The sequence below is a fragment of the Oryx dammah genome, unplaced genomic scaffold, assembly GCF_014754425.2.
Source record: "Oryx dammah isolate SB20612 unplaced genomic scaffold, SCBI_Odam_1.1 HiC_scaffold_27, whole genome shotgun sequence".
In the NCBI taxonomy this organism is placed as follows: Eukaryota; Metazoa; Chordata; class Mammalia; order Artiodactyla; family Bovidae; genus Oryx; species Oryx dammah.
The window spans coordinates 14576320-14604031 of record NW_024070211.1 but is presented as its reverse complement, the minus strand read 5'-3'; the positions used below and the strand labels follow the sequence as shown (position 1 = coordinate 14604031).

Here is a 27712-nt window from a genome sequence, read left to right as displayed (position 1 = left end):
TACAATGGAGGCCTCATTCGGAAAGTTACCACACACACAAAATCTTCCTCCTCCAGACACACACACACACACACACACACACACACCCCACACACACAAAATCTTCCTCCTCCAGACACACACACACACACACACACACCCCACACACACACAAAATCTTCCTCCTCCAGACACACACACACACTCTCTCTCTCTCACGTAGTTTTGAGCTGGGTCGCCAAAAATGGAGCTGACTAAATGAGTCTGTCTCCCCAATCTCCTGAGAGTGCCTCCCCCAAAGGTTGCATCGAAGACATCTCTGAATTTTCCTCCAAACAACGCCCAGACCTCCACGGACTGCGCTTGCTCAATTAGCCCGAAGAGACCCCAGGCTGTTGCTACGCGGCAGGTTTCATAAAGGGGGGCGGTCCTAGCCCTGCGCTCAGGGTTACACACGTTCGAGCTCCAGGCTGGCTCACTCCCTGCCTCCTCTCTACCCGGGTTACAATTCGAACCCCCAGCCACCGGCCGATCTTGACCCAAAGTAGCCACCGTATCCGATGTCAGCGGATACTGACTTGAGTTCGATGTTGGGGGGCGGGGCTAACATTTGGGGTGGGGCCTGGAGACAATCCTGAGAGCGGATTGGACCGAGCTTTCAGGAGCGGAGTTTTAAGTCCGAACCCTGGACCGAGCCTGGACAGAGTTTAAGGAGGCGGAGTCTAATGATGGAGCCAGGCGGATATGGAGCTGAGGACGATGTCGGCGCGGGGATTGGGCCGCCCCCTCCGGGGTGGTGCTTGAGGGGGCGGTGCCGTGTCGGAAGTCAAAGGTCAGTAAATAGTGGTGATGTCATGCGGGCAAGATGGCGGAAGGGTGAGCCCGTCATCCAGTTCTCTGGGCGTTGGGCCCCGAATTCTCCCCATGGCTGGGGTGCTGGGCCAGGGTCCCCCGGGGGAACGGGAGGCGAGCGCGGGCCTGACGGAGCTGAAAGGGCGGGGTGGAATCACAGCGTGAGGGGGTGGGGAAGCGGCCTGCGATGCCCCAACCCACGGGCCACATCTGAGAGGGGTACTGAGACCCGATCATTGCGCGGGCCCGAGTCGCACCGCGGGGCCTCCAGATGTGTCTGTCTTCCACAGGGAGGACGTGGGATGGTGGCGGAGCTGGCTGCAGCAGAGCTACCAGGCAGTCAAGGAGAAGGTAAGCTGGGCCAGCGCCCTTCCTCCAGTAGGGCCCCAAGGCACCTCCCTGCACTCTGTTCCGAGCCTGTCCCGCTGAACCTTGTGGGCTCCGGGCCTCGGGGACCAGGCTCGCTTGGGCCCTCTGGGAGGAAAGAACCCCGACTTAGACCAGTGTGACTCTACCTACAGTGAAACAAAGATGGTCTTAAAGACTGGAGCGACTGTGTCGTCGGAATCCGTGGGAAAGAGTGGTGTATTCCCACTTGGGAAATTCAGCTTTGTAAAAGAGAACATTTGATCTAGGCCTTGAAGAAAAAGGGTTCTGCCATAGAAACTTCCTCCTATGGTCATGCAAATAGTAGCCTGTATGCCATAGCCAGCACTCCGACTCTCTGGTCCTCAGGGTACTGACATTAGCCCAACAGATGCAGTCGTGGGCCTCCCCAAACTCATGGTCTAGTGAGGAGACAGCAAGCCCTGTGGGGTGAGTGAGGCTTGGCTCTGCCCGTGGACAATGCCACTGTGTGTTCCTGTTCCATTCCGTGCTGGTTTGTCAAAACCAACTCATCTGAATTCTGGAAAAAGTTAATTACCATTTACCTCAAGTATCTGGGGTGAGTCCTGCTTCAGGGCAACTCCAGAAGGCTTCTGGCTTCAGTTAAATCAATGCTCTACTCTGAGCATTTTTAGCCTCTCCTGGCCCACATACTAGCCTTTTAGCTACAGCCCAGAAAATCTGAGACTGGCCTGAGCTGTTTATGTTGTTAATGAAGACTCAATTTCAAACTGAGTTGGAAGTTGAAGGAGAATTTCAAACTGAGTTCTAATAGAAGAGACCCCAGAGTAGCTTGCTTCTTGTTGAGCAGTCTTCTGGAAGGAGAATCTGACATTCATTTAGCAAATGTTGTGTGAGGGCCTCCTATGTATTACTGTCAAGGTTGGTCTTCCCATAACACGAAAAACAGGTCGTTGATTAGCCTTCCATCTTTGAAGCAGGGGGAGTGGGTATTGTGTCTGCCTTTGACAATTCCCCATTTGAAAAGAAGAGACTTAATTTCCTACACTTATATGAACTTTGGCAAGATATTTAACCTCTTAAAGCCCCAGTTCCTCATCTGTAAAGTGGGAATACTAATAATACCTACCTGGCAGAATTGTTGTCATGATTAAATGATGATACATGTAAAGCACCGAAACAGTATTAGCACACAGTAAGTGTTAAATAAGGACTTTTCTAAGTACTGAGAGTGATGGGGAAACCTCTTAAATACCAGCTACCATTTTCTGTTAATTTTGTTCTTGGCCTTTCAGTGCTTTCCTTCCCTCACTATCCTGGCTGTGTCTGGACCACTCAGTTCCCAGCTCTGCCCCCGCCCCCCAGTTTTCTTGCACCCCATAGCATATGCTGCCCCAGAAACTACAGCTTTGAGATGGTGCTATAATCTGCATTCCTCTTCCTCTTACTTCCCCCTATTGTGTGTATGTGTGTATGCGTGTGTGTGTGTGTGTGTGTGTGTGTGTGTGTGTGTGCTCGCACTTGCCCATGAACACTGGTGGGAAAAGTTACGTTGCTCTTTGCCTCTACCACGGATTCCCCAAACTCATCTGGGCCTGGTCTTGGGCCTCTCAACCTCCACCCCCTACCCTAGCAAGTGTTTTCAGTCTCATATTTGCTCCTCCCCTTGCCTTCAGTAACTTTCCCCAAACCTAACTGTCCCCTCACATTCCCTGTCCAACCACTTCCTTTTTTACCTGGAGGTGACAGCCTCAACCTCCTCCTTTTTAAAATTTGAGTCAAAAACATCATGTCTTTTGACTCCCCACCCCTGAAGCCACTACATATAGACTTATCTTTGTAAACACTCAGCTTCACCTGCCACTTGCCAAATCCAGTGGATGTTTTTCAGCCCTTATCTTCTGGACCTTTCTGCTGCTTTAGACACTAGCAGTCTCTCCCTCTTTCCTGAAAGTCTGCTCCCTTGGCTTTTATGGCATGATTCTCTCAGTTCTCCAGCTGCTTCTCCAGGCTTTCCTGTTTCATGAGTTCCTCTTCCTATGCCTGCCTCTTAAAGGCGGTGTTTGAGGAACCTGGTCCTCAGTGCCTTCTGCTGTTCACTCAACGGACTCTTCCTGGGTGAGCTCTTCCATTTTCATTTTAGGGTAACCCCTAGTCCTTTCCTTGGAGCTTTAGTATTTGAGAATAGCTCCTGCTGGACAATTGACCCAAATATCCCCCAGTCACTACAGATACTATATAGCTTCTATATAGTACTATATACAGACTATGGAATATATATATATATATATATAGAGAGAGAGAGAGAGAGAGAGAATGAGAGCGAGCTATATAGCTTCTCTCTACACTTGCTCCCGCTTCAGCATTTCCTCCATTGGCTAGCAGCCCTGCAACCACCCAGTCACTTAGTTTAGTTGCCAGTAGCTCTTCCCGACTCTTTGTTTCCCTCAGTCAACACATCTATTTAATCACCAAATCCATCTTTTTTGCCTAATATTTCTTGAATCAGTTCCATCCTGTCATCCTTCCCAGGGCTGTCCTTATTCATATTCTTCTGCTTTCTCTCCTGGACTATTGCAACAGCCTCCTGACTGGTCTTCCTCCATTTCTAATCTACTCAAGTCTTGGACCTGTCGTCCTTCCCAGTCTTAGGAGTGACGTGTCAAAATCACAAATCTCATCATGTCATCCTCCAGACGGTGGTGGTTCCCCGTCACCATCAGGGCTGACCAGGCACTCCGTGGCCACCCTCTCAAGGTTTCTCCCTCACCGCTTCTGCTTTGCTCTTTATTTTCATTTCCCCCAGGACCGATGCTTGTAGGCCTCAGTAAACTCCAGGTGCCACCATGCCCAGGCTTCCTTAGTAGCTCCTGCTTATTCTTGAAGGCTCCGTCCAGGCTTCCCTTCACTGAGTCGCTCCAGCCTCCTCACAATACACTGGTCACTGCTCTGCCCTTGTACCTCAGCACTGTTACGTGAGCATTTTCCCCAGGAAACTGTGGCCTTCCAGAGGGCTGGCACCATGTCTGTTCATATTGGTCCCCTGAGCTCACAGTCAAGTGAGGGAGACAGCCATTTGTCGGATAATCATGTAAATGGTTAATAATTAAAACTGCCCTGGTACATGCCAGTCTAACTCTATGCCAGGCTCTATGTCAGACACTGGAAGAGTATCCATGAATAAAAAACAAAGGCTTTGTGTTCACAGAACTCGTTGTTTACCTAGGAAGATAGACACTGAACAGGTAATCAGAAATCTAAAGTAGAGGAAATGTTATAGAAGAGAACATGGAGGTCCCATGAGCAGAAGCCAGCCTGGTCTGAGGTGGCATCAGGGAAGCCCCCCGGGGGAGTGACATGTAGGCACAGCTCTGAAGGAGGAACGGGTTATCCAGCTGAGGGGGTTTGTTCATTGTGTTTGTTCACTTAAAGAGTTAGAACTATGTGTCAAGGAGAGGGATTGATGTATGCAGACACCCTGAAGTAGGAAAGATACTAGAACATTTGAGAAATTTTGAGCATGGCCAGCTGGAGCTCAGTGAGGGGCATAGTAGGAGAGTCTCCCAGAGGCAAGATTGTATGGACCTTGTAAGCGAAGGGAAAGATTTTATACTTTTATATTTGCCATTGGATACCATGTAACCACTGAAGGCTGTAAAGCAGGGGCATCTCTGTTTGCTCTGACTTACAGAGCTCCCCCTATTGCCATGAGGAAAAGATATTAAAGGCATCTTACGCAACCTGGGGGGTTTCCCTCATAGCTCTTTGGTAAAGAATCCGCCTGCAATGCAGAAGACCCTGGTTCAATTCCTAGGTCGGGAAGATACCCTGGAGAAGGGATAGGCTACCCACTCCAGTATTCTTGGGCTTTCCTTGTGGCTCAGGTGGTAAAGAATCCGTGTGCAGTGCAGGAGACCTGGGTTTGATCCTTGGGTTGGGAAGATCCCCTGGAGAATGGAAAGGCTACCCACTCCAGTATTCTGGCCTGGAGAATTCCATGGGGTCTCAAAGAGTTGGACACAACTGAGCGAATTTCACTTTCATGCAACCTGGGAGAAGAGTCCAGATGAAAGAGCAGGTTAGCCTGGACTAAGGTGGCAGTAGTGTGCATGGAGAAAGAATTAATAAATGACTCTTCCAGTCCAGTTAAGGAGTCCCAGAGCTGAAATGGAGGCATTCCCACTTGCAGAGAAGCCTCTGGCTGATAGATGAGACTTCCCAGGCTGAGGAGAATGAGGCAGACCCTTCCCCAAAGAAAAAAATCACCAGAACACTCAAAAAGACACTTTAAAAATGCAGGTAACTGTCCCTTATAAAATGAAAGGGCTTGCAGAGGTGAGCACAGAGCTAGTCCAGGAAGATGTCTTAGAGTGGGTGAGGATGAAGACAACGTAAGACTTAGACAAGAGCTGAGGGGTTGCTGTTGCCCACTGGGTCTGAGCGCAGAGTGAGAGGCAAACTGTCCAACAGAAGCAAGTGTCAATTCTGCCCAAAGGAGCTCTATGGATGAACAGAGCTTTTAGATGGTGGAACCAAGGCAGTCTAGGAGACACTCTGATCAGTATTTCTCTTAACACCCCTTTTGCTGAATATAGAAAAATGGCACACCTTTTTACTGGTATTGTCAAAAATTGCTTATAAAAGCTTTCTAAACTATTGCTGTTACGAATACAACCTGTTTGTGAAACCTTTCACACAAGTAATTTTACCTGCTGTCTCGTATTTCAACTGAATTTCCTTGTGACAAAAAAAAGAAGTAAAAATAGAGAACATTTTCCTTTGATTAAAAAAAAAAATCCTTTCTCTTCCTGTTTGCAATTGGAAACAAAGGTCATGGCTTAGAGCATAGCGACGTGATGCAGTCTGTCTGGTTTTCAGACTGCACGTGCCCCCTAGCCCAGTCTGCTCACGAGAACCATTGCTCTAGGCCACCTCCCTCGTTACCTAGGAGAAAACCAAGGACTTGGTGAGAGTTCCTCCTGGTCACAGAGCTTCTAAGTACCTGGGCTGAGCTCAGTCCCCTGTTCTCAGAGCAGCAGGAAGTTGTGTGCTCTCTGCTGTTGGGTAATGTCGTGGGATTGGGACAGGGAAGCATTGTTTCTGAGCCCAGGTGCCCATGTCCATTGTTTTCCATGTTTCTATCTGGTACCGAAGCGCAGGAAACAGAAACAAAGGGTGGTAGAGCCTCTGGCTGTCAGCTCTTTCTGTCTTCCCTTAGTCCTCCGAAGCCCTGGAGTTCATGAAGCGGGACCTGACGGAGTTCACCCAGGTGGTGCAGCGCGACACGGCCTGCACCATTGCAGCCACCGCCAGCGTGGTCAAGGAGAAGCTGACTGTGAGTGCCACCTCCACCCCCCAGAGCCTGAGTGCCATGTTTCATAACCTACTTTTTAAATTAATCACTGCAGACCCAGTTCTGCAGCATCAGAAATGGCATGGTATTCTTTTTTTCCTCTGGCATTTTGTTGATTCGTTTTTCTTTTTGGCTGTGCTGGGTCTTCGCTGCTGCCCAGGCTTTCCTCTGGTGGCAGCGAGCGGGGACTGCTCTCTAGCTGTGCTGCGTGGCCTTCTCACGGTGGTGGCTTCTCCTGTCGAGCACAGGCTCTGCGGCATGCGGGCTTCAGTGGTTGCGGCTCCCAGGCTCTGGCGCACAGGCTCAGGAGTTGCGGTGCGCTGCCTATTTGCCCCGCCACGTGTGGGATTTTCCCGGACCAGGGGTTGAACCTGTGTCTCCTGCATTGGCAGGCAGAGTCTTCACCATTGAGCCATCAGGGAAGCCCACGGCATGGTATTCTATTATGTGGATTTGACCGCTGCCTAGTTTCCTGATTCAGTTTTTTCCAATATTGTAAGCAGAGCTACAGTGAACATTCTGATTACTTAACCTTTGCCTTTAATATTTTCTTCCAAATAAGGTATTGAAAAGGATATAAGATGAATATAGTTTTAGACCTTTTAATATCTACTGTAGAACTACCTCCAAAAAGTTTTTGCCAGCTTGTATTTTTACTCGTCCAGGTTTTACCAGTCAGAGATGTATACTGGAATTCTCTTCTGAGATAGGAATTAGATTCTCAAGTCAGCATGAAAAGTGAAAATTGTATTCGGTCAGAGATACCCCGCAGAGCTCAAATTTCCAAGGAAGTATAGTGTACTGGTTTTGTATTACAACTTCCCCTTTAGTAGTAGAACAGACTTCAGTTTCTTTGATCACCAGTGGAATCAGTTGCCTTGTAATTAAAGGCCATGTTATGAAAAACATATTGTGGAGTGTTTTTAGCCAAGCTTCTTTTGTTGAATCTTAGAAAATACTGTCTGCCTCCTGACCACAGCCACTGATGAGCGTGAATGACAAGTAGTCACCCAGCTGAACCACGGCATGTCCAGCCAGTAGCAGAGACACGACTTGTTTCCTTCATTTATTTATTCCTTTTTTCATTTAACAAATACAGTTATATACCTATGCCAGCATGTGCCAGGCACAGTTGATAGGCTCAAGGAATAAAATGCCTGGGCAGCCTCATCGGCAGTAAATACGACACTTTGCTGCAAGGTTTGTGGAGCCTGGTCCTGTCTCTCAGCACACCGTCCCTTCTTGCTCAAGGGCATTCTGACCAGCGTGGCTCCAGATGGGTGGCCCACTTGCCCCTTCTAGGGGGTCCATGCATTGGCCCTCAGCTGGTCCCAGGCTTGTCTCTAGGCAAGGCTGTCGGTCCTCATCCTGCCCATATTTCCTCAATCTTTCATACAAAATACCTCCTGAGCAGTGATGAGATTGTAATATTACAGTACTGCTAGTTATTAAATGTTTGCTATGTGCCAGACATTGTGCATGCCTTATCTCTTAAAAAGTCTCCAAAGTAACCCCCTGCAGGCAGTATATTTAGCTGCATTTTATAGATAAGGAAACAGACTCTGAAAGGTTTAGGTCTCATTACTAACAAGTAGTAATGGAGAAGGAAATGGTAACCAATTCCAGTGTTCTTGCCTGGAGAATCCCATGGACAGAGGGCCTGGTGGGCTACAGTCCACAGGGTCGCCAAGAGTCGGACACAGCTGAGCGACTTTACTTTCACTTTCACTAACATGTAGTAGAGCTGGGATTCAGATCCCAGATTGACCCGAAAGCTGGTACCTTTCCCATCTCTCTCCCTCTAAGTCCTTTTCTCTGCTGAATGTCTGTGCCATGGATCCTCTCCTGTCAATCTTTGATCAGCTTGACTGGCCTTGAAATTTTGGTGAAACAGCCAGTCAAGGAGCTCTGCTCTGACCTACACAGGCCTACTGCGGACCCTCTCTCCGTCTCCAGGCCCAGAGATGGGGTGAACCATTGTGAATATTTCCCTGGTCCCCCTACACAGTACACTTTGACCCCTGAGGCTTCCCCTCTCTACCTCATAGCCCAGATCACAGCGTGCTCCTGAGCCACTTCACGTCCTCTGTTGGCTTCTCTCTGCAGACTGAAGGCTCCTCTGGAGCGACAGAGAAAATGAAGAAAGGGCTGTCTGACTTCTTGGGGGTGATCTCCGATACCTTTGCTCCTTCACCAGACAAAACCATCGACTGCGACGTCATCACCCTGATGGGCACACCTTCTGGCACGGCTGAGCCCTACGATGGCACCAAGGTATTCACTAGCGGCCCCGGGCTCTAGCTTCCAACCTGAGCTCACAAAAGCAGTACATGTTCATAAGAAATAAATAGGTGTATGTAATTAAGTTGGAGAATACCAATAAGCAAGAAGATAATTATTTCTAAACCCATAATCCCATCACTCAGAGAACCACTGATTTCTCCTTGGTGTATAACCTCCCATTTCTTTTGGCTCGCAAACACTGGTGAAGATAGTTTGGGTTTTTCTTTTTAACAGAAAAGCACTTTATATATGCAGTTTTTTAACCCACTTTTTAAAAATTTATAACTATTAGCATCTTTCCTTGTGACCATCATTTTTAATGTCTTTAAATTCTTGCAGGTGTATACAGCATAATTTATTCAGTCATTTCTCTGGTGTTGCACATTTAGATTCTTTTCAGTTTTCATCCATAACAAGGAGTGCTCGAGAGCATCTTTACAGGCATGAATGAGCTCCACATTTGTGTTGTTTAAGACTAATTTTCAATTGGAATAAATGTACAGGAGGAGTATGTCTTCAAAGCAGTTATATCATCAGCAGTAGTGTATTTCTGCTACATTTTATTTTCTCACCATTATTTCTCACATTCCCTGGAGTATTTTCTCCCATACTCGGGGTGTGGTGTCACAGCAGTCTGGCCAGCATTTTACTGCGTTGAATTTCCGCCCCAAACATGGTTTTTCAAGCGTGTTTTTCAGCCCTAGTATTAGCACCACCACTTAGTACACATTTAAGTGGATTGTGAAATTTTTTTAATTACAGAAGTTTAAATTATAATAGTGAATCAACCAAAATCACTTGCTAAAGTTCTGATGCAGCCCATCCATGCTTCCTGTAATAACAAGGAAGGAAGGAGGGGCTTTCCATGTACCAGCTAAAGTTCATGACTCCTGTGGCCCTAATGGGAACACAGCTTGCAGTTCATTTGGCAGACTGGCTATGAAATTAAGAAATTCTTGATGAATTGTTTTAACTTGAGTTAAATATTTTAAAATTTGCTAGTGAATTTTGGACTTTATTAATATACTTGCACTAATGTTTTTTGTATATCGTATAATTCAAAACTATTTTATATATATGATTCTGTAGCCTGCTTGCTTTATTTTCTTAGTTTCCAGGGGTGGAATACTGGATGCAAGACCATTTTTCTAGGAGCCCCAGTTTTAGATTCCTAGCCCAGTGCTCCACTCATAACCCATACTGTTAGTTACCAGGTGCCCTGTTGGTATGGTAGCCAACAGGGGCGAAGCTGGGTCATGGTTGATTGTCAGAGAGGCATTGCTGTCTGTCCCCAGTACCCCAGAATTTCTCTTCTTTTTTCTCTTTTTTTATAGGCTCGCCTCTATAGCCTGCAGTCAGACCCAGCAACCTACTGCAATGAACCAGATGGTGAGGGGGTTGTGGTGAGGGGGCAGGCTTGCTGGGCAGGGAGTCCAAGGGAGTCTGGATTGTACGCCCCGTTTGTCTCTGTAGCAGTGGCCAGGTAGCCTCTGTGTAAAGGACCAGAGCTGGGGCTACTTTGAACCCTGCATCTGGTGGGATGGGTTGATGGTTGCCTTTCCTCCCTGGACGCAAACTGTCCTCATCCCCATCTACAGAGGCTTTGCTCCTCTCATCCCTTATCTTCAGTCAGGTTTCCTCCCAGCCCTGCTGCCCTGCCTGCCTTCCCTCTGGCCTGTTTGCTAAGCTCCTGATGTACAGCCAGCTCCACATCTAGAGAGGGGAACTGGTATCTAGGTGGGAACTAGACACCAGAAATGAGTGGAACTCTGAATCAACCCTGCCCAGACCTCCAGGAACCTGCCTGCCTTTAGGAGAGAGAAACGGAATAAAGCAAAGATAACTGGAGATGGAGTGACTGCTTCCCCAGAAAGAGGGGAGCAGCGGGAACCCAGAGGATGGCACATAACCCAGCCTAGAAATGCTAGGATGTGATGCCTGAATTGAGGTTTTAACAATGAATTAGAAGTAAACTAATTTTACTTGTAGAAGTGGGAGAACAATGTTGAAGCATGACAACAGGTCATTTGAAGGTCTAGAAAAACCTAGGCATTCGAGAATACCAGACAGAGAGTACGTGTGAGGAAATGAGGGCAGTGAGAGCTGCCAGGGGCCCTGGACTGAAGGGCTTTGGGTACCAGACTAAGAAGTTGGAATTTTGTCCCCAAAGTAGTGGGTCTTAACCTTTTTTTTGCATCACAAAGGCCTTTAAAACTCAGTTGAAAATCATAAGCCCTCTTTCAATAGAATTGTATATGCAGTATGGGAATTCTTTAACCCTTTGAACGCCATCCTTGGACCATAGTCTAAAAAGCCGTACTGTAGAGAACTGTTGAAGAGTCTTAAGACCTGATGTGATCAGATTTTGCATTTTATAAAAGAGCCTTCAGGCAGTGTTTTGTTAAGGATGAAATAGAGAGGGAGAGACAAGACAGGAAGACCAGTTAGGAAGCTGGGTAGGAATCCTCATGTCAGAGGTAAAGCCAGAACCAGGGAAGGGCTGGGTAGACTGAAGAGGAAGGTGTGCATATAAGAGACACTGAGGAAGTGGAATCCAGAGTGACTGCAAAGGGAGGAGCCTAGGAGGCCCCCCAGGTCTCCGGTGGATAGCTGGGTGGGACAGGTGCGGGAGGGAAGAAGGTGAGCATACGCTGTATTTGCAGCATCTGGGCAGGTGGATGTGTCCTGGCACCTGGACCTCTGGATCTGGAGCCCAGAAAGGAGGCCTCAGCTGCCAGACTGAGGAACTGTCAGTGGGAGAAGGAGGTTAAAACTTGTGGTTTAGTGGAGGTCATCTTGGGAGAACATGGAGAATGAGAAGAGATAAGGAAAGGAGAAAGAGGAGCCCACCGAAGACTCAGATGGAACTACTAGAGCAGTGGGAGGAAATACAGGCAAGAATGAGAAGCCAGGAGAGAAGAGGGCTTCAAGAGGAAGGTAGTCATTCCCAGGCAGGAGCTGTAGGATGGCCACATGACGAAGGACGGAGAAATTGCCGTTGGATCTGGCAGCATGGCGTCACTGGTGAGCTGAGAGCAGCTGTTCCAGAGGAGAGGCTTCGGTAGCCAAGTGTAGTGAGCTACAAACCACGCAGGCCCCGGAGAGAGGAGAGACTGCAGCCCCTGGAGATCACTGAGGGGCCATGCCCTGATAGCAGGCCCACCCATCCCTTCACCCTGCCTCATCCCCCACCTTGGGCCATGTGGCTTTGGAAAAACCCTTACGCTTTCCTCATTGTCCATGTCCAGGCTTTGGTGTGTTTTCTCTAAGCCCAGCGTTCTTTGTTCAGCCCCACAGAACTGACCATCAGCATCTGTCTCTCTGCAGGGCCTCCAGAGTTGTTTGATGCCTGGCTTTCAGAGTTCTGCTTGGAGGAGAAGAAGGGGGAGATCTCAGAGCTCCTTGTAGGCAGCCCCTCCATCCGGGCCCTCTACACCAAGATGGTGAGGGCCTTGCCGGCTCCTGGCTGAAGGTGTAGGGAGGTGGGAGGGTCATGTCCAGAGTCATTGCGGAGTCCTCTGGCCTAGAGCGCAACAGGAGGTCCTGTGGAGCCTAACCAGCCAGCTCCTGAGCCAAGAATCCATGTGGGGGAATCTAAGTCACCAGGCTTCTGGCAATCATGGTGAGAACTGGAAGGGCCAGCAAAGCCTGATGGGAGTTCTCTTCACCTCCTGGGCCAGAAAGGTAGGTCTGGCGGTTGAAAGTGCTGTGAGAATCACAGCTCAGCTGCTTAGACCCTCTGAAATCCAGAATGACTGGGAGCTGGCTGATAAGGCTGGGGACATGGACCCCACACAACCACTTCTGAAGTCCCATCTCCACTGTCCCCTCCCGCCAGGTGCCTGCAGCTGTTTCCCATTCAGAATTCTGGCATCGGTATTTCTATAAAGTCCATCAACTAGAGCAGGTATGCTGGCCTAACCAGGGGAGGTACTCCACTCAGCCTTGGGTAGGGGACTGGGTTTTGTTGAGGGAAGAAGGGGACAGGGTACCAAGAGTTCTGGAGTCAGAACCAGAGTCTGGGAAAGGGGGTTTCCTGACTGCTCCTGGCCATCTACTCCTCCCCCACTTTCAGGAGCAGGCCCGGAGGGATGCCCTGAAGCAGCGGGCAGAACAGAGCATCTCTGAAGAGCCTGGCTGGGAGGAGGAAGAAGGTAAGAGGTATTGAGAGGTGATGAGCAAGTACCAAGTCCTGCCTGTGGGGGGCTCTCTGGGCCATTCTCTGAAGCCTGGAGGGACATGGCACCTCAGGAAAGAGGAGGGATTGAATACAGTATTTGCAGGTGCCAAGGATAGTCTGAGCTAACAAGGGAGTGTTTACCAAGTCTGGTGGCCCCAGGTTTAGATACAGAGATTGCATGTGCCAGTTGCCAGCCCATGGACCAGCTACTTCAGAGTGGGAGGTGCTTATTGAAATTCCAGATTTCTTTCTTCTTCTAACTAAGACTCTGGGCATGTGGCCAAACTTACATATTTAAAAACATTTTTAAATTAATTTTTGGCCTCAGCATGCGGCATGTGGGGAATCTTCATTCCCTAACCAAGGACCAAACATGCACACCCCCCTGCAGTGGAAGCATGGAGTCTTAACCACTGGACCTCCAGGGGCATCCCAGACTTGTATTTTTAACAAGCTCTGCTGGTAATGTTAATGCCCAGCCGGACTTGGGAAGCGCTGGCTTAAGGACAGAGCTGAGCTTCCTCTGCCTGGTAGCTCAGCTTATTAGGAGTGTGTTGGAGCCACCTGTATGATATGTTAACACAGTTATTAAGTGCTTATATGCCCAACCCGTACTAAATGTATGGGCCTTACCACAACTTTATTATCCCTCTTTTGCAAATGAGGCAGGTAGGTCAACGGAGAGTTAAGTGGCTTGCCCAAGATCATGCATCCGGGATGTAGCAGAGCTCAACCTGAACCTCATCCCGACTGACTTTCAGGTCTTGGCTTTCTAAGCTGTCATGTTACCTTGGGCTGCACTTGTAGAAGCTGAGTGCCTACCAGACATGCACTAGGCCTCACAGGTAGGAGATACTTTGACCAGCAGGGAGTACCTACAGAACTACCATGGAGAGGGGGTGAGGAAACCGACACCCATAGGTTTGACTAGAACAGACTTTGATGAGGACCTGAGCTCTGTCTGGTGGTCTCCATGATGGTCTTGGGGCTGACCAGAGTATATCACTCTCCTTCCTTTCTCTCTTGACAGAGGAGCTTGCGGGCGTTTCACCCACATCCCTGAAAGAGGCAAAGATTCCTGTGGCCAGACCTTCCACATCGCCTGAAGGAGGACCCGGTCCCCAGAGCCCCTGTGAAGAGAATCTGGTGACCCCCATTGAATCTCCAACAGAGGTGACCCCCTCAGAGAGCAGTGAGAGCGTCTCCTTGGTGACACAGATTGCCAAACTGCCCCCTGCCTCTGAGGCCCCATCGCTGCCCAAGGACCTGTCCCAGAAGCTTCTAGAGGCATCTTTGGAGGAACAGGACCTGGCTGTGGATACGGGCGAGACTGGACCCCCACCCCGAGCTCAGTCTAAGCCCCACACCCCTGCTTGCCGCCCCAGCGGTCCAGAGCCCCGGCCGTCAGCCAGAGTAGAGACTCTCAGGGAAGAGGTCCTCACAGACTTACGGGTGTTTGAGCTGAACTCGGACAGTGGGAAGTCTACACCCTCCAACAATGGGAAAAAAGGTAAGTCAAGGCCAAAGCCCAGGGAGCATGTAGGGGCAGGGCAGGTGAGAGTTGCCACCTCACAAGGCAGACTTGTCTCCTTGTCCCTTTGAGGATCCTAGGAGAGATGGCCTTCCTCTGTGATACTGATAATGGTGACAGGTACTATAGGTTGAGTGTTACTGTATTCCATCAATTCGAACATGCATTATTCTCTGAACTTAGGATGCATCTTATAACTGTTGGAGTCTTAGAGTCAACAAAATAAGATTTATGTCAGATCATGGGTTAAGGATGTAACATTACAGTTAATTTCTCAGTTCCCAGGGGAGCTTGTTAATTTCTAATTTACATCTCATTTCCCTATATTACTGTCCTCATTTTATAGTTGAAGAAAGTGAGCCTCAGATGTTAAGTAACTTGCTCAAATTCACACAGCCAGAGAGTAGCAAGGCCAGATTCAGACCTAGGTCTGTCTGACCTGAAACCCATGCCCTTAACTACCACAGTGTGCCAGTTCCTATCCTTTTGGACAATTCAGTTTCGGGGTGGGAACTCCTATGACACTGATTGCTGCCAAGGGTCTTCTCCCCTGGATGACCTCAGGAAAGTCATTTAGCTTCCCCAGGCCGTCTTTAATTATTATTATAAAATACATGAACAAAGGTTACGTGTACAGTTTAAAGAAGAATAAAATGAATACTCATGAACTTGCAGTGACCTAGCTTAAGTAATAGAGCTTTAGTTTCTTATCTGCTTAGTGAAATTTTAGACAGGAGACACTTTGACTTTGTATCAGGGAGGAACCTCTCTAACTCCTGCAGTGTTAGCCTCTAACTCCGCTGGTGTCAGCCTGTTTTGTCACATCCAGAATACCTCTGCAGAGGTAGCTGATTGTCAGCAAGACTTCCCCTCAGCTCCTCACCCACAGGCATCCTGTCTGCCCACGCTCAGCACCAGTCAGCCACCCAGCTTGCCCAGCAGGTGCGCCCTGGGCTGCGGGCAGTGAGTGACTGGCTTGCTGCCGTGGATGGGAACGGGCCCCTCACACCCTGCCCTGCTCTGCTCCCCGACGGACACTGCAAGATTTCTAGTTTCCAACACAGTGCTTTCCTTCTGACTGATTCGGTGAGGTCATCCATTGAGCTCCCACCTACTCTTTATGAGACACTGAGGAGGGAGGGGCAAAGGCTGTAGTCTTTTATGATGAAGCACGAAGCAGTATGGGGCAGGCTTGGTACCAGAGGAGTTCAGAGAAAGAAGGAACCCCTGGGCATGAGCAGGTGTATCAACGAGGAGACAGGCATTGTATAGACAGGTTGGAGAGTTTGAGGCAGGTGTGGGCGGGGAGCGGTAGTCCAGGCTGCAGGGTCCTACAGAGTCCAAAAAGCAGAGGGCATGGGGCATATTGAAGGGGGTGACCACTTTTCTGTATTATTCCCAGGAGAGGGAGGAATAAGAAGAGAGGTGGGGTTGGCTCAGAAATAGAACTTAAAATCTTAAGCCAAATTCAGAAAGTTGAACATGGTGCCACAAAGCAGCAGGTCGTGCTGCGTGTATTACATGCCCAGCCTGCACTAGGAGCGTTACATGTAGAGGCTAAGCTAAGGGCTCAGCCTTGGGGGTTCAGACAGTTTTGGGTTCAAATCCCAACTTTGCTCATAAGCCATGTGACTTCAGAAATGTTACTGATCTTCTGTCAGCTTCCATTTTCTCTATAAGTTGAGAGTCATTGTTTCATGATAGAGCCTCAGTCAGGGAAGAAATTGAGGTAGAGCCTTGCTTTGGGGAGATGATCAAGATAGTAAGAGGTACCAACCAGTCTCTGGACAATTCCTGTATGTTTATATAACTCTGTGCTGAGCACTTGATAGGCATACCACTCAATCCTCACCAAAAATCCTATGAGAGCTGTGAGGTTTTCCTTTTTTTTTTTTTCTTTTTTACTGGTAGGAAACTAAGATAAATCACCTACCCAGTAGGCATTTAGTTAAATATGAAATAACCTTTGGGAGAGTGCAGAGTAGGTGGTGGACTCAGCAGGCGCTGCGGGGTTGCTAGGTGGATGGTATGAAGGGTCCTTTTGAGATAATGGTCATGAATTTTGAGAGAGACCAGTCACCGCTGTTGCACTTCCGTCCCTCCACATTGAGTCGCTCAGGTACAGGCACAGAGCAGGTGGGGAGTTGGACTGAATCAGGGTGAACTCAAAAGGGCAAAAGTGGAGTGTATGCAGGAGGTGATCAGAATGATGGTTCATAGAGTCTGAGCTGGGTAAGGGTGGGGATAACAGTGACACAGTTGGAAGGTTTAAGAATTATTGGTTCCATTTGGAAACAGGCTACTGGAGAATGTGACAGGTAGAGACTGGAAGAAATGAGATTATGGAGAAGTGCAGCGGAAGCTCCTAACCGTTTGCCCTGCTGCATGTCACACACTTGGTGGGGCAAAGCTGGGGTCTTGGACTGAGAGGGGACAGTGGGAACAGAGTAGAGAGAGTAAAATCTAAAAAGAATAGATTTTTTGTCCTGGAGGCAGACTGACTCCTTTTCCTTCTTGTGTCTACATCCAAAGATGACATGAGCGGGGCTTGGTCTGTGGGTACAGCAGTCTTCGGGGTGGCCAAGCCAAAGGCACTCCTGAGGTGCCAGGGTGATGCCTGTCATTGCAGAACTGCTTCCCACCTGCATTTTGTGCCGAGATACAGTTGATTGAGGAGACTAGACTTAGCCTGCTCAGGCACCCTCAGCAGGGAGCAGGGAGGGGGGATTGGAACGGGCCCTGTGGACTGAGGACTGGGGACTTACGGCCCCGCTTCACCACTGACTGACCACCTGGGAGGGATTTTGGCCTCCATTTCTTCTTTGGAGAAGCAAAGGTCCAATTAAACAGAATAAAATGAGCTGTGAGTGACAGCACTATGATGTTAGTAATCACCTGAAAACTCCCCATTCCTTACATACAAAAGGGAACAGTAACACTCCATGGAGATGTCTTAAATTGTTGCATAGATCAGATCTCTGCCACGTGCCCAGTGTAATGGCGATCTTACTAGTACTCTTGTTGTGTGACAGGACAGGATGGGGAGGAGGCAGGTGGCAGAGAAAGCCCAGATTCACCTCTCTGCCACTCGAAGCCTTTGTCTCCTCATCTGTAAACTGGGACTGTTCACATCCACCCTCTGAGATAGGTATGAAGTGCTCCAAAAATGTTACCCGAGACTCTCTTCTACCCAACGGGTTTGCCCTAGCATTTAAGCCCTGAAGAGAGTTTCAAATCCCTGGAGGGAAACCTGAGGTTAGGAAGAGCTGTCATGACCACAGCCACAGCCCTGAAGGGAGAAATCAGCTGGGAGTCTGGCTTCTAACCCACAGGAAGCCTGCACTGACAGAGAACCAGGCATGAGCCACCAGAGTGTCCTGAAAGCACAGGGAACCTTACACGTGGAGTCAGAAGAACTGGGTCTTTGAGATCTGATCCTGACTGGCTGAGGGACCATGTGCAAAATTACTTAACTGTAGGACCAGCCTTTAACAGGTCCATTTGTTGAATATCCACTGTGTATGTACGTTACAACCGACTCAATGGACATGAGTTTGAGTAAACAGGAATTGGTGATGGACAGGGAGGACTGCCGTGCTGCAGTCAATGGGGTCTCAAAGAGTCGGACACGACTGAGCGACTGAACTGAACTGATGTATGTTACAGGCAGTTTACATGCTGCTGCTATTTGTAACACTGTTGTATATCAAACTGCAGGCCAAGATCTATACAGAATCATCCAGATTTCTGAGCCACCACCTACACCTGCTAAATCTGAATGAGGGGAATGGGCAGGGAGGAATCTGCTTTCTAATAAGCTCCTCCGGTGGTTCTCTGCAAAGAGGATGGTTTTATTCTTATTTTATCAGTATAAACAAACTGAAGCCCAGAATAATTTGCCCAGGACTACACAGTGGAAAAAAGAGGGTTCCACCCAGGTTCGCTTGACTCCAGAGATACTGTGTGCTATGTGCTCAGTCCCTCAGGCACTCAGTTGCGTCGGACTCTTTGCAACCCATGGACTGCAGCCCGCCAAGCTCCTTTGTCTTATGGGTATTCTTAAGGCAAGAATACTGAAGTGGGTTGCCATTCCCTTTTCCAGGGGATCTTCTCAACCCAGGGATCAAACCTAGGTCTCCTGCATTAGAGGCAGATTGTTTACCATCTGAGCCACCAGAGAAGCCCAGAGACACTACCACACTGCCTATGGCTAGATGGGTGACTAGAGAGAACAGTGCAAGAACCCTGATAAGGAATGTGGGGCCCAGGCCTGGGGGGTCTCAGAGCCTGTGTGCATGTTAAGGAGCAAGCTAGACAAGAAGAAACAAGGTATTTACAGGTGGTGCCCTTGGGGGATCAGAGCTTACTTTTTTAAAAGATGCTTTAAAAAAAAAAAAAGATTACAAAGTAATACATCATTTTAGAAAAAAAGAAAAATTACCCCATGACCTCATCACCTAGTGATAATGATTGTTGGATTCTTATGGGTATTTTGCTCTTCCTTTGTGTGTGTGTGCATGCATCTGTGAGCATATTTTTTTAATGAAATCATACTGCATGTATTTTTTTTACAGGAACTATTTTTGTCATTTTCTTCTCAGTAATAACTTTCACATGTACTTTTTTTTTTTATATTGCCTGTAAGAAGGCATACCCAAATATGAATGTTTGGAACAGTGGCTGTCAAACCTTAGCAGGCATCAGAATCACCTAGAACTGGGAGGAGCAAGTGATTTCTGTACAGAGCAAGGTCACAAATATTTAGGCTTCAGGGGACATGCAGTTTCTGTCCCAGCTTCACAACTCTGTCTTTTCAACATGAAAGCAATCATAGGCAATATGTCAACGAATGGCCATGGCTGTGTTCCAGAATTTTATTTCCAGAAGCAGATGGTCGGCTGGATTTGGTCCACAGGCCATAGTTTGCCAACCCTTGATTTAGAGAAAGAGTCCATGGATGTTCATTGAGTACAAACTATTTGTTCTTGTCACTTGGAATACATAAGAAAATAGAAGATCCTTGTCCTCCAGGAGCTCACATTCTAGTTTCTCTATTATTAGACAACAAGCACAGGGAACCTGATTATGTAATACACTAGAAAGTGGTAAATACAATGGAAAAGACCATTCCCGAGCAGAGTGAGGGGGGCAGGGTTGCAATTGAAAATAGGACAGTCGGGGCAAGCCACATTTAGATGGTCAGATAAGAGCAAAGGTGTGAAGGAAGTGAGCAGGTTGGCCTGTGGGTATCTGAAGAAGAGTTCCAGGTGCAGGGAACAGTCCTTGTAAAGGCCTTAGGTGGGAATGTGCCTGGTATGATTCGGTAGCAGCAGGATCAGTGTAGGTAAAATGGAGTGACTGAGGCAGAGGAGGTTCATTATTTATTTCTTCTGAGAGATTTCCATGGCTCCAGGGAGTTTCTGGACCAAAGTATTTCTCCACTACTCAGTAACTTACTTTTTCTCAATAGTGTAAGATTATTTTGCCATGCATACAAATGTTCTACAGCCTAACCTTTAAAAGCCACATAACTTTCCATCATAGGACTATACCCTTTACTTTTATAAATCCCTAGCAGAGGACTTTCAGGTGGTTTTTTAAGTTTTTATCACTGTAACAGCACTATAGTGAACATCCTTTTGGTTAAACTTTTTTTCTTTTTACTGAATCCAGTATTTTTCCTTAAAATAGATCCCTAAAAGTGAGATCACTGAGCCAGAGATAGCAGGATGTAAGCCCTTTGGTGTGTATTTGTCAGACCCTTCTAAAGAGTTCCATCACCCCCAGCTACAGCCTCTTCACATGCCCCTTCCCGTCTTTCACACTGTGGATCATGGTTCTAGGCTCGAGCACAGACATCAGTGAGGACTGGGAGAAGGACTTTGACTTGGACATGACTGAAGAAGAAGTGCAGATGGCACTTTCCAAAGTGGATGCCTCCGGTGAGGTGAGTGGGCCTGCTGATGGTGGGCCACAGGGAAGCAAGCCCAGTGACCCCAGGTCTGAGGACTCTCCCCACCAAGCCCTACTGGCCCCTCACGGTGGATCCTTTCCCATCTGAGGTGGCCGGCTGTGGGAAGGGAGCCAAGGCCTCCCACTCAGGCCCTGAACAGTCATCAGCAGGCTCAGGCTCTGGTTCCCCTGAGTTCCAGGGGGCCGGATAGGGGCAGTTCTTGACATTAGTTCCTATCAGCATCACCTGAGGAACCACCAAAAAAATTCAGATGCCAGATGCTGCCCCAGATCTTGTGACTCATGGTCACCAGGTGTGGGACCGTAAGACCCTGGCCTTGGAGACAAAAGACTGTGTGATCACTTGACCTGAGCCTCTGCTGCCCTATCCAAACATGGCCTTGGCCGCTATAACCTCACACGTTGTGGTGGGCGATGCATGTGCACCCATTAGGCACAGAGCCGAGGACATGGGAGCACTGATGGGTGTTCCTAAAACCACCGCAAAGTAGAAGCTCAGAGCCCTGCTACTCTTATGCTTCACTACCTCTCCAAATGAAAACTGATACGAAGGAGAGGCTGGGCAAAAAGCTCTCACAGCTAGTAAGGGACAGGACTGGGGCTCCAGCCCATACCTCTGATTCACATCAGTGTTATATCAAGAACTGTCACACAACAACCCCATGATTCCCTCCATCACATAGCTCAGGGAACCTGCTATAAGGAGGGAACAGGTTAGAGAGATGGGAAGGGCCTTATTTTTCATATTGGGAGACTGAAGGCTGGGGGCCACCTGTGACCTCACTATACCCAGAGGAAAGAAGGCTCATGGTGCCCTCATGCCACGGGGCTTTTGTGGCTCTGGTGTCTTTGTAGCCCTCTTTAAAACCTGACATAAAACATACCTGAACAGAGTCATTCTGTAACCCATTATACCAGGGGATCCACTGACAACAGGCCAAGAGAGTTGCCTGGGAGACTTCAGCAGGGGATTAGGGTGTTAGAGCCCCCAGTGAAGGCCCGGTGAGCCCCTCTAGTCCTGTGCCACACTGGCTTCTGATCAGAGTGCCACTCTCAAGGTCGCTGTCTCTTGGAGCTGTGTTGTTCTCTGCTCAGCAGGAGACAAGCTCTTCTTAAGGGACTGACTGACTGGGTTCTTGCAGGCAGGGCGTCCCCTTGTGGTGTCGAGTTGGCTGGTAGAAGCATTTCCTTTGAGTCTAGAACCATCAGACCCACCCTTTAGGCAGAGGGCAGCTCTGCTCCCCAGACACTCCTTGAGGCTAGTAGTTCATTTTCATAGGAGGCAGGGTCCAGCCCAGGAGAGTGGGGCTTGGGGTTGCAGGGAGGGCTATTCTGAAATGGGGCAGCGGGGGAGCTTGGGTCTAGATTTGACTCAGAGGAGTAAATATGTGTTCGTGCTCTCCATTATCTCCATTGTCCCCCCCTTTGCAGCTGGAAGACGTAGAGTGGGAGGACTGGGACTGAGGGGAGCCAGAGCAAGCAGCTCCCCTACCCACAGCACTCCCACTCCCCTCGCCTGTCTCAGCCTGGCCCCGGAAGACACTGACTAAGAATGTCCCCCAAATGGCCCCTGTCAACCAGAGCTCTTGGCAGATTCTGGGCTGTTCCTTGTTGGCCCTTCGGGCCTCTGCTCACGTCGGGGAAGGGGCTCGCCAAATCCAAACCAGGAACTCTGACTTGTGCCAACCATAGGATGACCTGAGCGGGAGGAAACTTCCCCTACCCACCCCACCCCCCCCCACTGGAAGAGCCTATATTTCTCTGCTGAATACCCACTGTTCCTGGGGACTCCTGCTGAGGAGTCCCAAGGGATAGCCCTCGCCCATGTGCCTGTGTAGACAGAGGCTAAACCACCGGTCTCATGGAGGATGCTGAGACAACACTGTGTCACCCATGAGCCGGCAAGGAAGGCTGTGCCACCTGCCCTTGGCTTGACAGGGATGGCAGACACACTTTGGTTCCTATCCCAGCGGGTAAGAGGCATTCATTTTTGGGAAAGTTGCCTCCCTTAGGAATCTGTCCCTCCCAGGCATTTTCCATTCCAGGAAGGGCTCCTTGTGGTTCAGAATCTAGAGACCAAACTCCCTCCTTTCCCCCAGTCCAGGCTGGTATGTCCCCAGCACCTTTCCCAAGCCGTCTTCATGTCAGATGCACCCGAGTCCTTAGCCCAGCTGTGCCACCTGCAAGAGTCTGCTCTTGCCCTTCTTCCCCTCCCCAAGAAGGGAGGGGGCCACTTCAGGCCCTTCCGTGTGTTGCCTGGCGGGGTACCTTGTCCAGTCAGCCACCCACTTTGACTCCCCCGTAGCTTAGGACACAAGCCAGCTACCAGCGGTACAGAGCAGTGATCAAAGCCGAGTACTTACAACTCTGGTAAGCCCAACTTCTCCGCCTCAACCCTTCTGCCTCTTGGAGGGATACGCTGGGGGTGAGCTGCTTGAGATTCTCGACAGGCTTCTGCAAACTCTTCCTCCTGAAGGCAGATCCAGTCTTGGTGGCTGTCACCCTCCACGCTGGTAAAGCTGCATCTCTCTTGGGGGGACGAGGGGCTGCAGGAATCCCTGGAGACCCTGGTGCTTCACGATGCTGCTCTGGTGATTCTTGTACATAATCTGGTGTGTTCACCAATGATTTAAAGGGATCGTGGTCAGGGACGCCAAGAGAGTGGTGGTCACTTCCACTTCAAACCTTCAGTGAGGGGGGTGGGATGGAGAGAATGCTGAATCTTTTTTTTTTTCTTTTTCATGGGATGGGGTTTTTCTCTTTGTAATTATTTCTTTAGTTTAATTAACCTTTTGGTTGTTTGTGCAATATTATATATTTTAAATTATAATGTATCTCCCCAGAGTATTTTGTAGCTGGGATAAGAAAAAAGGAAAAAAAAAAAAAAAAAGACTCTAACAGCTGTTAGTTTTGTAATTAAAAAAGAAAGAAAAAAGAACTTTGTCCTGAACCTTTTCCAGACTTGCCGTTAACAGCTATTAAAGAGATTCAACAGAAGCTGGAAGGTGTCTGGGGCTCTGTTCTTGTCCCCTACAGCAGCTGCCCCACAGCTAGGGCAGGACACGGTGTGCAGGGTGCCCTCCTGCTTGGAGCCTGGGGGAGGGGTCAGGATGGGAGGTGGTAGCCTGCGTTCCAAGGAAGTCCCTTGTCTTCATCCCAGACTCACCTTGGCCTTTGGGGTGAGGAAGGGACAGGGCCCCCAGAAGGCCTCTCACCAAGACAAGGAGTCAAGAGGCCGTTTCTGCATTCCCAACGCTTCTGCTTTTATTTGGAAAGGAAGATGCAACAACAGTGGTTCCAACTGTTCTTGGTTATTTTTCTCTCCTCCCCCTGTATGTGTATGATTCTGGGGTCTATTTTTAAGTAACTTTAGTTAAACACCTGTATGAAAATCACTTGTCAGCCATAATAAAAGGGAAGTCTGAATGAGGCCCTCTGGTTCCATGAAGATCTTTAAAGGGAAAGAGAAGTAAGGCTGGGGAGGGTGTAGGTAAGTTTAGGATAAGTAGACTTAAAGTGTAAAATATAGATATCACCATCTTAGAAGCGGGTTTTTGGGTTTGCTTTCTCCCCCTACTTTATTGGGGAGGACTTGCCATTGCTTTTATGAAGTGCTTGCTAGCCATGGATGCCAACTAACTTCTTCAATTGAAGGCCGGAGAGTCATGTCTGGTTCTAGGAGCCGCTTGAGCAAGTCCTGGCATTCGGCCGAGATGCCCAGATGAGTGGGGAAGGACACCCCCTTCTGCTGCTGCCACAGCATCTTGGGGATGTCTGTGTCGTCAAAAGGCAGGCTGGCACAGAGCATGACGTGCAGGACCACGCCCATGCTCCAGATGTCACCCTTCGTGCTGTCGTGCGGGATACCCTGCAGCACTTCAGGGGCGGCATAGGCGGTGCTGCCGCAGAAGGTCTGGCTCAACTCCCGGCGCGATTTGGGCAACACCTTGGCAAAGCCAAAGTCTGTCAGCTTCAGGCTGAAGCCCTGCAACAAGGCGTTCTCACACTTGAGGTCCCGGTGGGCCACGCCACAGCCATGGCAGTAGCGGATGGCCTCGACCATCTGACGGAAGAGGGCCTTGGCCCGGCTCTCAGGCAGTGGCCCCCCATTCAGCACACAGTCAAAGACATCCCCTCCTTCAGCCAGCTCCATCACCAGGTAGATTTTCCCGTCGGCAGACTCCAGCATCTCATACACTTGGATGATGTTCTTGTGGTCCAGGGTACGGACGATCTGGAGCTCCCGAGGCAGGAATCTCTGGATAAACTCTAAGGAAACAAAAGATATGGAGAATCAAGTCCAGAAGAGCCTAGCTCCTCCCTCTGTCTCCTGTCTTCCAACTTCTGTCTGCCCACCATGTCTGGGTCGTGGGCCTTGGTTCCCTTTAACAGCTTTCAGTGTCAAGCCGCCTGGACACTTCAGAGCTTTCACTTCTGTCTTTGTAGTTAATATATTATTCAAAGGAACTAGTCCGTCAGCCTCAGGGACTGTTGTGAGCAGCCTGTGAGACCATGGATAGCAAAGTGCTGTGGGAACTTTTAGACAAATCTATTGAACTCAGTTATGAGGCCTGATCTGCCCACAGCGTGGTAAGCTAGCCCCTCTCACCTGTGTCCCCTGAGCCACAGTTCTTTCCATGAGCCCTGTTTTTTCCCCATCTCTCTCCCTTGCACCAGCTCCTGCCCTCTGCTAGCCCTGGCCATGGCCTGGCCAATCAGTTGGCCTCCTAGAAAAAGAAACCCCTAGGAGGCTCTGACTCTGCTTCTGAGGGTCCTTCACTGCCTGCCACATTCATTTTGGACTTTCAGAAGGTGTGATTTTCCTGGACTTCCTCTGTTCCCTACTGACTGACTCCAGAGCCACAGCCTCTCTTGCTTTCTTTAGTTTAAGATTAAAGGGGAGGAGGGAATTGATCCTTCCTTCTTACTGGAGGAAGCACCCACCCACCTCAGCCAGCCCTCCCTTCCTCCAAAGGGGCCCCAGCTCACCTTCTGGCCCTCCCATCTTGTCTATAATTTTAATTGCCACTTTTCTTTGGTGTTTTTTGGAAACTGCTTCTTTGACCTTTGAGTAGGTCCCTTCCCCAATGGTCTTGCCCAGCTGGTACCCATTGGAGAGCAGGAAGTCCTCCATGCTGTCCAGCACCTCCTTCCTTCCTATCACCCTCTCAGCTCATGCTGCCTCTGCGAGGCAGCGCTACTCCACCATCGCCCTCGGCCCGCTTCTTTTCCCCCCAAGGACTTCATCCGCAGCTGCCCCCAGCGCTACAACATTCTCCGTCGGGACACAGGAGCCGCAGGTGGTGGGGAGGGAGAGGGTCAGACATTTTAAAACTCTGGCCCAATTGTGATGTAAATGCTGTGTGACCCTGGGCCAAAATGGGCAATGCCCCTATCTGCCCTCACCGCCCTCACCACCACCACCACCACCACTACCACCGCAAAACCCAGCACGGGTTAAGTCACCTCCGTGCCCCGCCCCCGCGCCAGGCAGTGGGTCGTAGCCCCGCCTGTAGGGGTTGCTGCGATGTCTGCGCTTGGCGGCCCGGGATGCCAGGCTCTTCCGTGGACGCCCCCATCGGACAGCAGGGGGTCTGCGCGACCCATGGCCAGAGCCTTCCAGCTCCCGGCTCGCCGCCGCGCTAAGTGCCTGGGCGGCGCAGGGTTCCCCGGCTGGAGGAACAGGTTCTGTGAGGTCAGCGCGCCGCGGCCCGGGTCACAATGCAGCCCTTCCCCTCGACGCCTGGGCCGGGACGCGCCGCAGACACCTGCCCGGCTCCGCCTGGACCGGAGCGTCCTCCCGCGGCCAGGGCTCGGGCAGCTGCTTCCAGCCTGGGACTGGCCTCGGCCTCCGGCAGGTGAGCAACGGCCCGGGGGGCGGGCGCGGGGAGGGGGCTCCCGGCGGCCCGGGAGCGGCCTGACCGCCACTCCCTGCGCAGAGCGCCCCGGGGCCTGGACATGAGTGCCCAGGAGCCCCCGCAGGGTCGGAGATTCCCCATTGAGGCCGGAGACTCCCCTGGCCTTGCCGCCGCCCCCGAGTCCCAGGACAGCCCGGAGCCGGTAGCTACGGAGCACAACCCGGTCAGGTGAGGCCAGCGCCCCTGCCCGCGGCCCCACCCCTGCCGGCTTTCCGTCCCCAGACCAACCCGCACCCACGGCCGAACCTCTGGGACTGATGCGCCCCCTACAGGATGGGGCCGGCCGCCCTCTCAGCGCCCCATGTCGCGCCCCGCTTTCCGCAGGCCGCTTCGACGCTGCCCCGGCTGCCACTGCCTGACGCTGCTGCACGTGCCCATCGACGTCTACCTGGCCATGGGCGGGAGCCCCCGGGCCCGCGCCACCTGAGCGCGCCTGCGCACGGCGGCTCCGCGGGAGCCGGGCGGGGACGGGGCCCGACGCGGGCCACCACGCTGAGGTCGCGCGCGCGCGCCGAGCACGAGACAATGATGCACATTTTAAAATAAAAGAATGATGCACATTTTAATAAATCACAGCATAAACTGTTCTTTCCACTCCGGCTGGCCGTGTCTCTCTTATCCCGTCGGCTCGGGCCCGCCGGCTGCTCCGCCCCATCCAATATCACCTTTCCCTCCTTCCTCCCTTGGGCCCAGCCCCAGGGGCTCGCCCTTCCCTCCGGGTCGGCTTGCTTCTGGCTGGGCACCAAACCCTCCCCCCCTTTTTTTTTTTTACTAGTCACGACCCCCTCCAGGGCCGTGTTTCTGCTTGGGCACTGCCCTCATCCTTCTCCCCGACACTCCCCTTTTTCTCTCCAGGAAAATCAGCATTACTGTGCTGGACTCTGGGGGCCCAGAAAAGCTTGAGACTCGAGGAGATGGACAGACAACTAAGAATAAAGAGAATGGCCACCTACCCTGGGCCCATTTAATTCTCCAAAGATGGGGTTTGGTTTTGCTGCCTTCTGTTTTGTGACCCTGGGCCTCTCTGGCTTTGTTGGAGGGATTAGGGGCTGCCCCCACCATCTCCACCCCTGGTTTCTCCGAAGGACTGGTGGGGTCAGAGAAAGACTGGGGAAGAAGTCATTTGAAAAACTGATTTCTTATTCCTATTTTACAGGTGAGGGAACTCAGCCTTAAGCCACTTGGTCCCTTGGCCAGGGCCCCCCAGGGGGCAGGTGATGCTAGTGCACTCCTCAGTGGCCTCAGACTTTAGGCAGCAAAATGCATCCCTAGGAGGGGCCCATGACAGGAGGGCT

The 27712-nt window shown here is 50.2% G+C and overlaps 3 protein-coding genes across 5 annotated transcripts; 2 read left to right on the top strand and 1 right to left on the bottom strand.

Moving 5' to 3' along the window:
* The first annotated feature begins 627 nt into the window (after positions 1-627).
* BSDC1 (BSD domain containing 1) lies at positions 628-23496 on the top strand. Of its 3 annotated transcripts, none has more exons than XM_040228039.1 (11): positions 628-811; positions 1122-1182; positions 6398-6514; positions 8639-8806; positions 10150-10204; positions 12143-12258; positions 12654-12722; positions 12891-12969; positions 14026-14505; positions 20370-20473; positions 21931-23496. In XM_040228039.1, the coding sequence occupies exons 1-11, from the start codon at positions 705-707 to the stop codon at positions 21961-21963; spliced, it is 1389 nt and encodes a 462-aa protein (XP_040083973.1). In that variant the 5' UTR covers positions 628-704; the 3' UTR covers positions 21964-23496. The 3 variants fall into 3 exon arrangements, with proteins under 3 accessions (XP_040083973.1, XP_040083971.1, XP_040083974.1); XM_040228040.1 differs by having other exon boundaries at positions 801-855; XM_040228037.1 differs by having other exon boundaries at positions 635-811; positions 12654-12969.
* A 591-nt stretch (positions 23497-24087) lies between these two features.
* TSSK3 (testis specific serine kinase 3) lies at positions 24088-25633 on the bottom strand. Its single transcript, XM_040228995.1, has 2 exons — positions 25489-25633; positions 24088-24777 (listed from the first exon to the last, which is right to left on the bottom strand). Exons 1-2 carry the CDS (start codon positions 25631-25633, stop codon positions 24104-24106), a joined length of 819 nt encoding a protein of 272 aa, XP_040084929.1. The 3' UTR covers positions 24088-24103.
* Positions 25634-26234: 601 nt separating this feature from the next.
* Positions 26235-27003, top strand: FAM229A (family with sequence similarity 229 member A). Its single transcript, XM_040228041.1, has 2 exons — positions 26235-26585; positions 26742-27003. Exons 1-2 carry the CDS (start codon positions 26458-26460, stop codon positions 26842-26844), a joined length of 231 nt encoding a protein of 76 aa, XP_040083975.1. The 5' UTR covers positions 26235-26457; the 3' UTR covers positions 26845-27003.
* Positions 27004-27712: the final 709 nt, after the last annotated feature.

What these genes read in the sequence shown, in the direction of transcription:
- BSDC1 (XM_040228037.1), top strand. Translation starts at nt 705, where the DNA reads ATGATGGAGCCAGGCGGATATGGAGCTGAGGACGATGTCGGCGCGGGG. An exon ending in CTACTGCAATGAACCAGATG is followed by an intron (nt 10,205 to 12,142) that starts GTGAGGGGGTTG and finishes GTCTCTCTGCAG; the next exon opens with GGCCTCCAGAGTTGTTTGAT. An exon ending in CTCCAACAATGGGAAAAAAG is followed by an intron (nt 14,506 to 20,369) that starts GTAAGTCAAGGC and finishes TCATGGTTCTAG; the next exon opens with GCTCGAGCACAGACATCAGT.
- FAM229A (XM_040228041.1), top strand. Translation starts at nt 26,458, where the DNA reads ATGAGTGCCCAGGAGCCCCCGCAGGGTCGGAGATTCCCCATTGAGGCC. An exon ending in ACGGAGCACAACCCGGTCAG is followed by an intron (nt 26,586 to 26,741) that starts GTGAGGCCAGCG and finishes CGCTTTCCGCAG; the next exon opens with GCCGCTTCGACGCTGCCCCG.
- TSSK3 (XM_040228995.1), bottom strand. Translation starts at nt 25,633, where the DNA reads ATGGAGGACTTCCTGCTCTCCAATGGGTACCAGCTGGGCAAGACCATT. An exon ending in CAAGATGGGAGGGCCAGAAG is followed by an intron (nt 24,778 to 25,488) that starts GTGAGCTGGGGC and finishes CCATATCTTTTG; the next exon opens with TTTCCTTAGAGTTTATCCAG.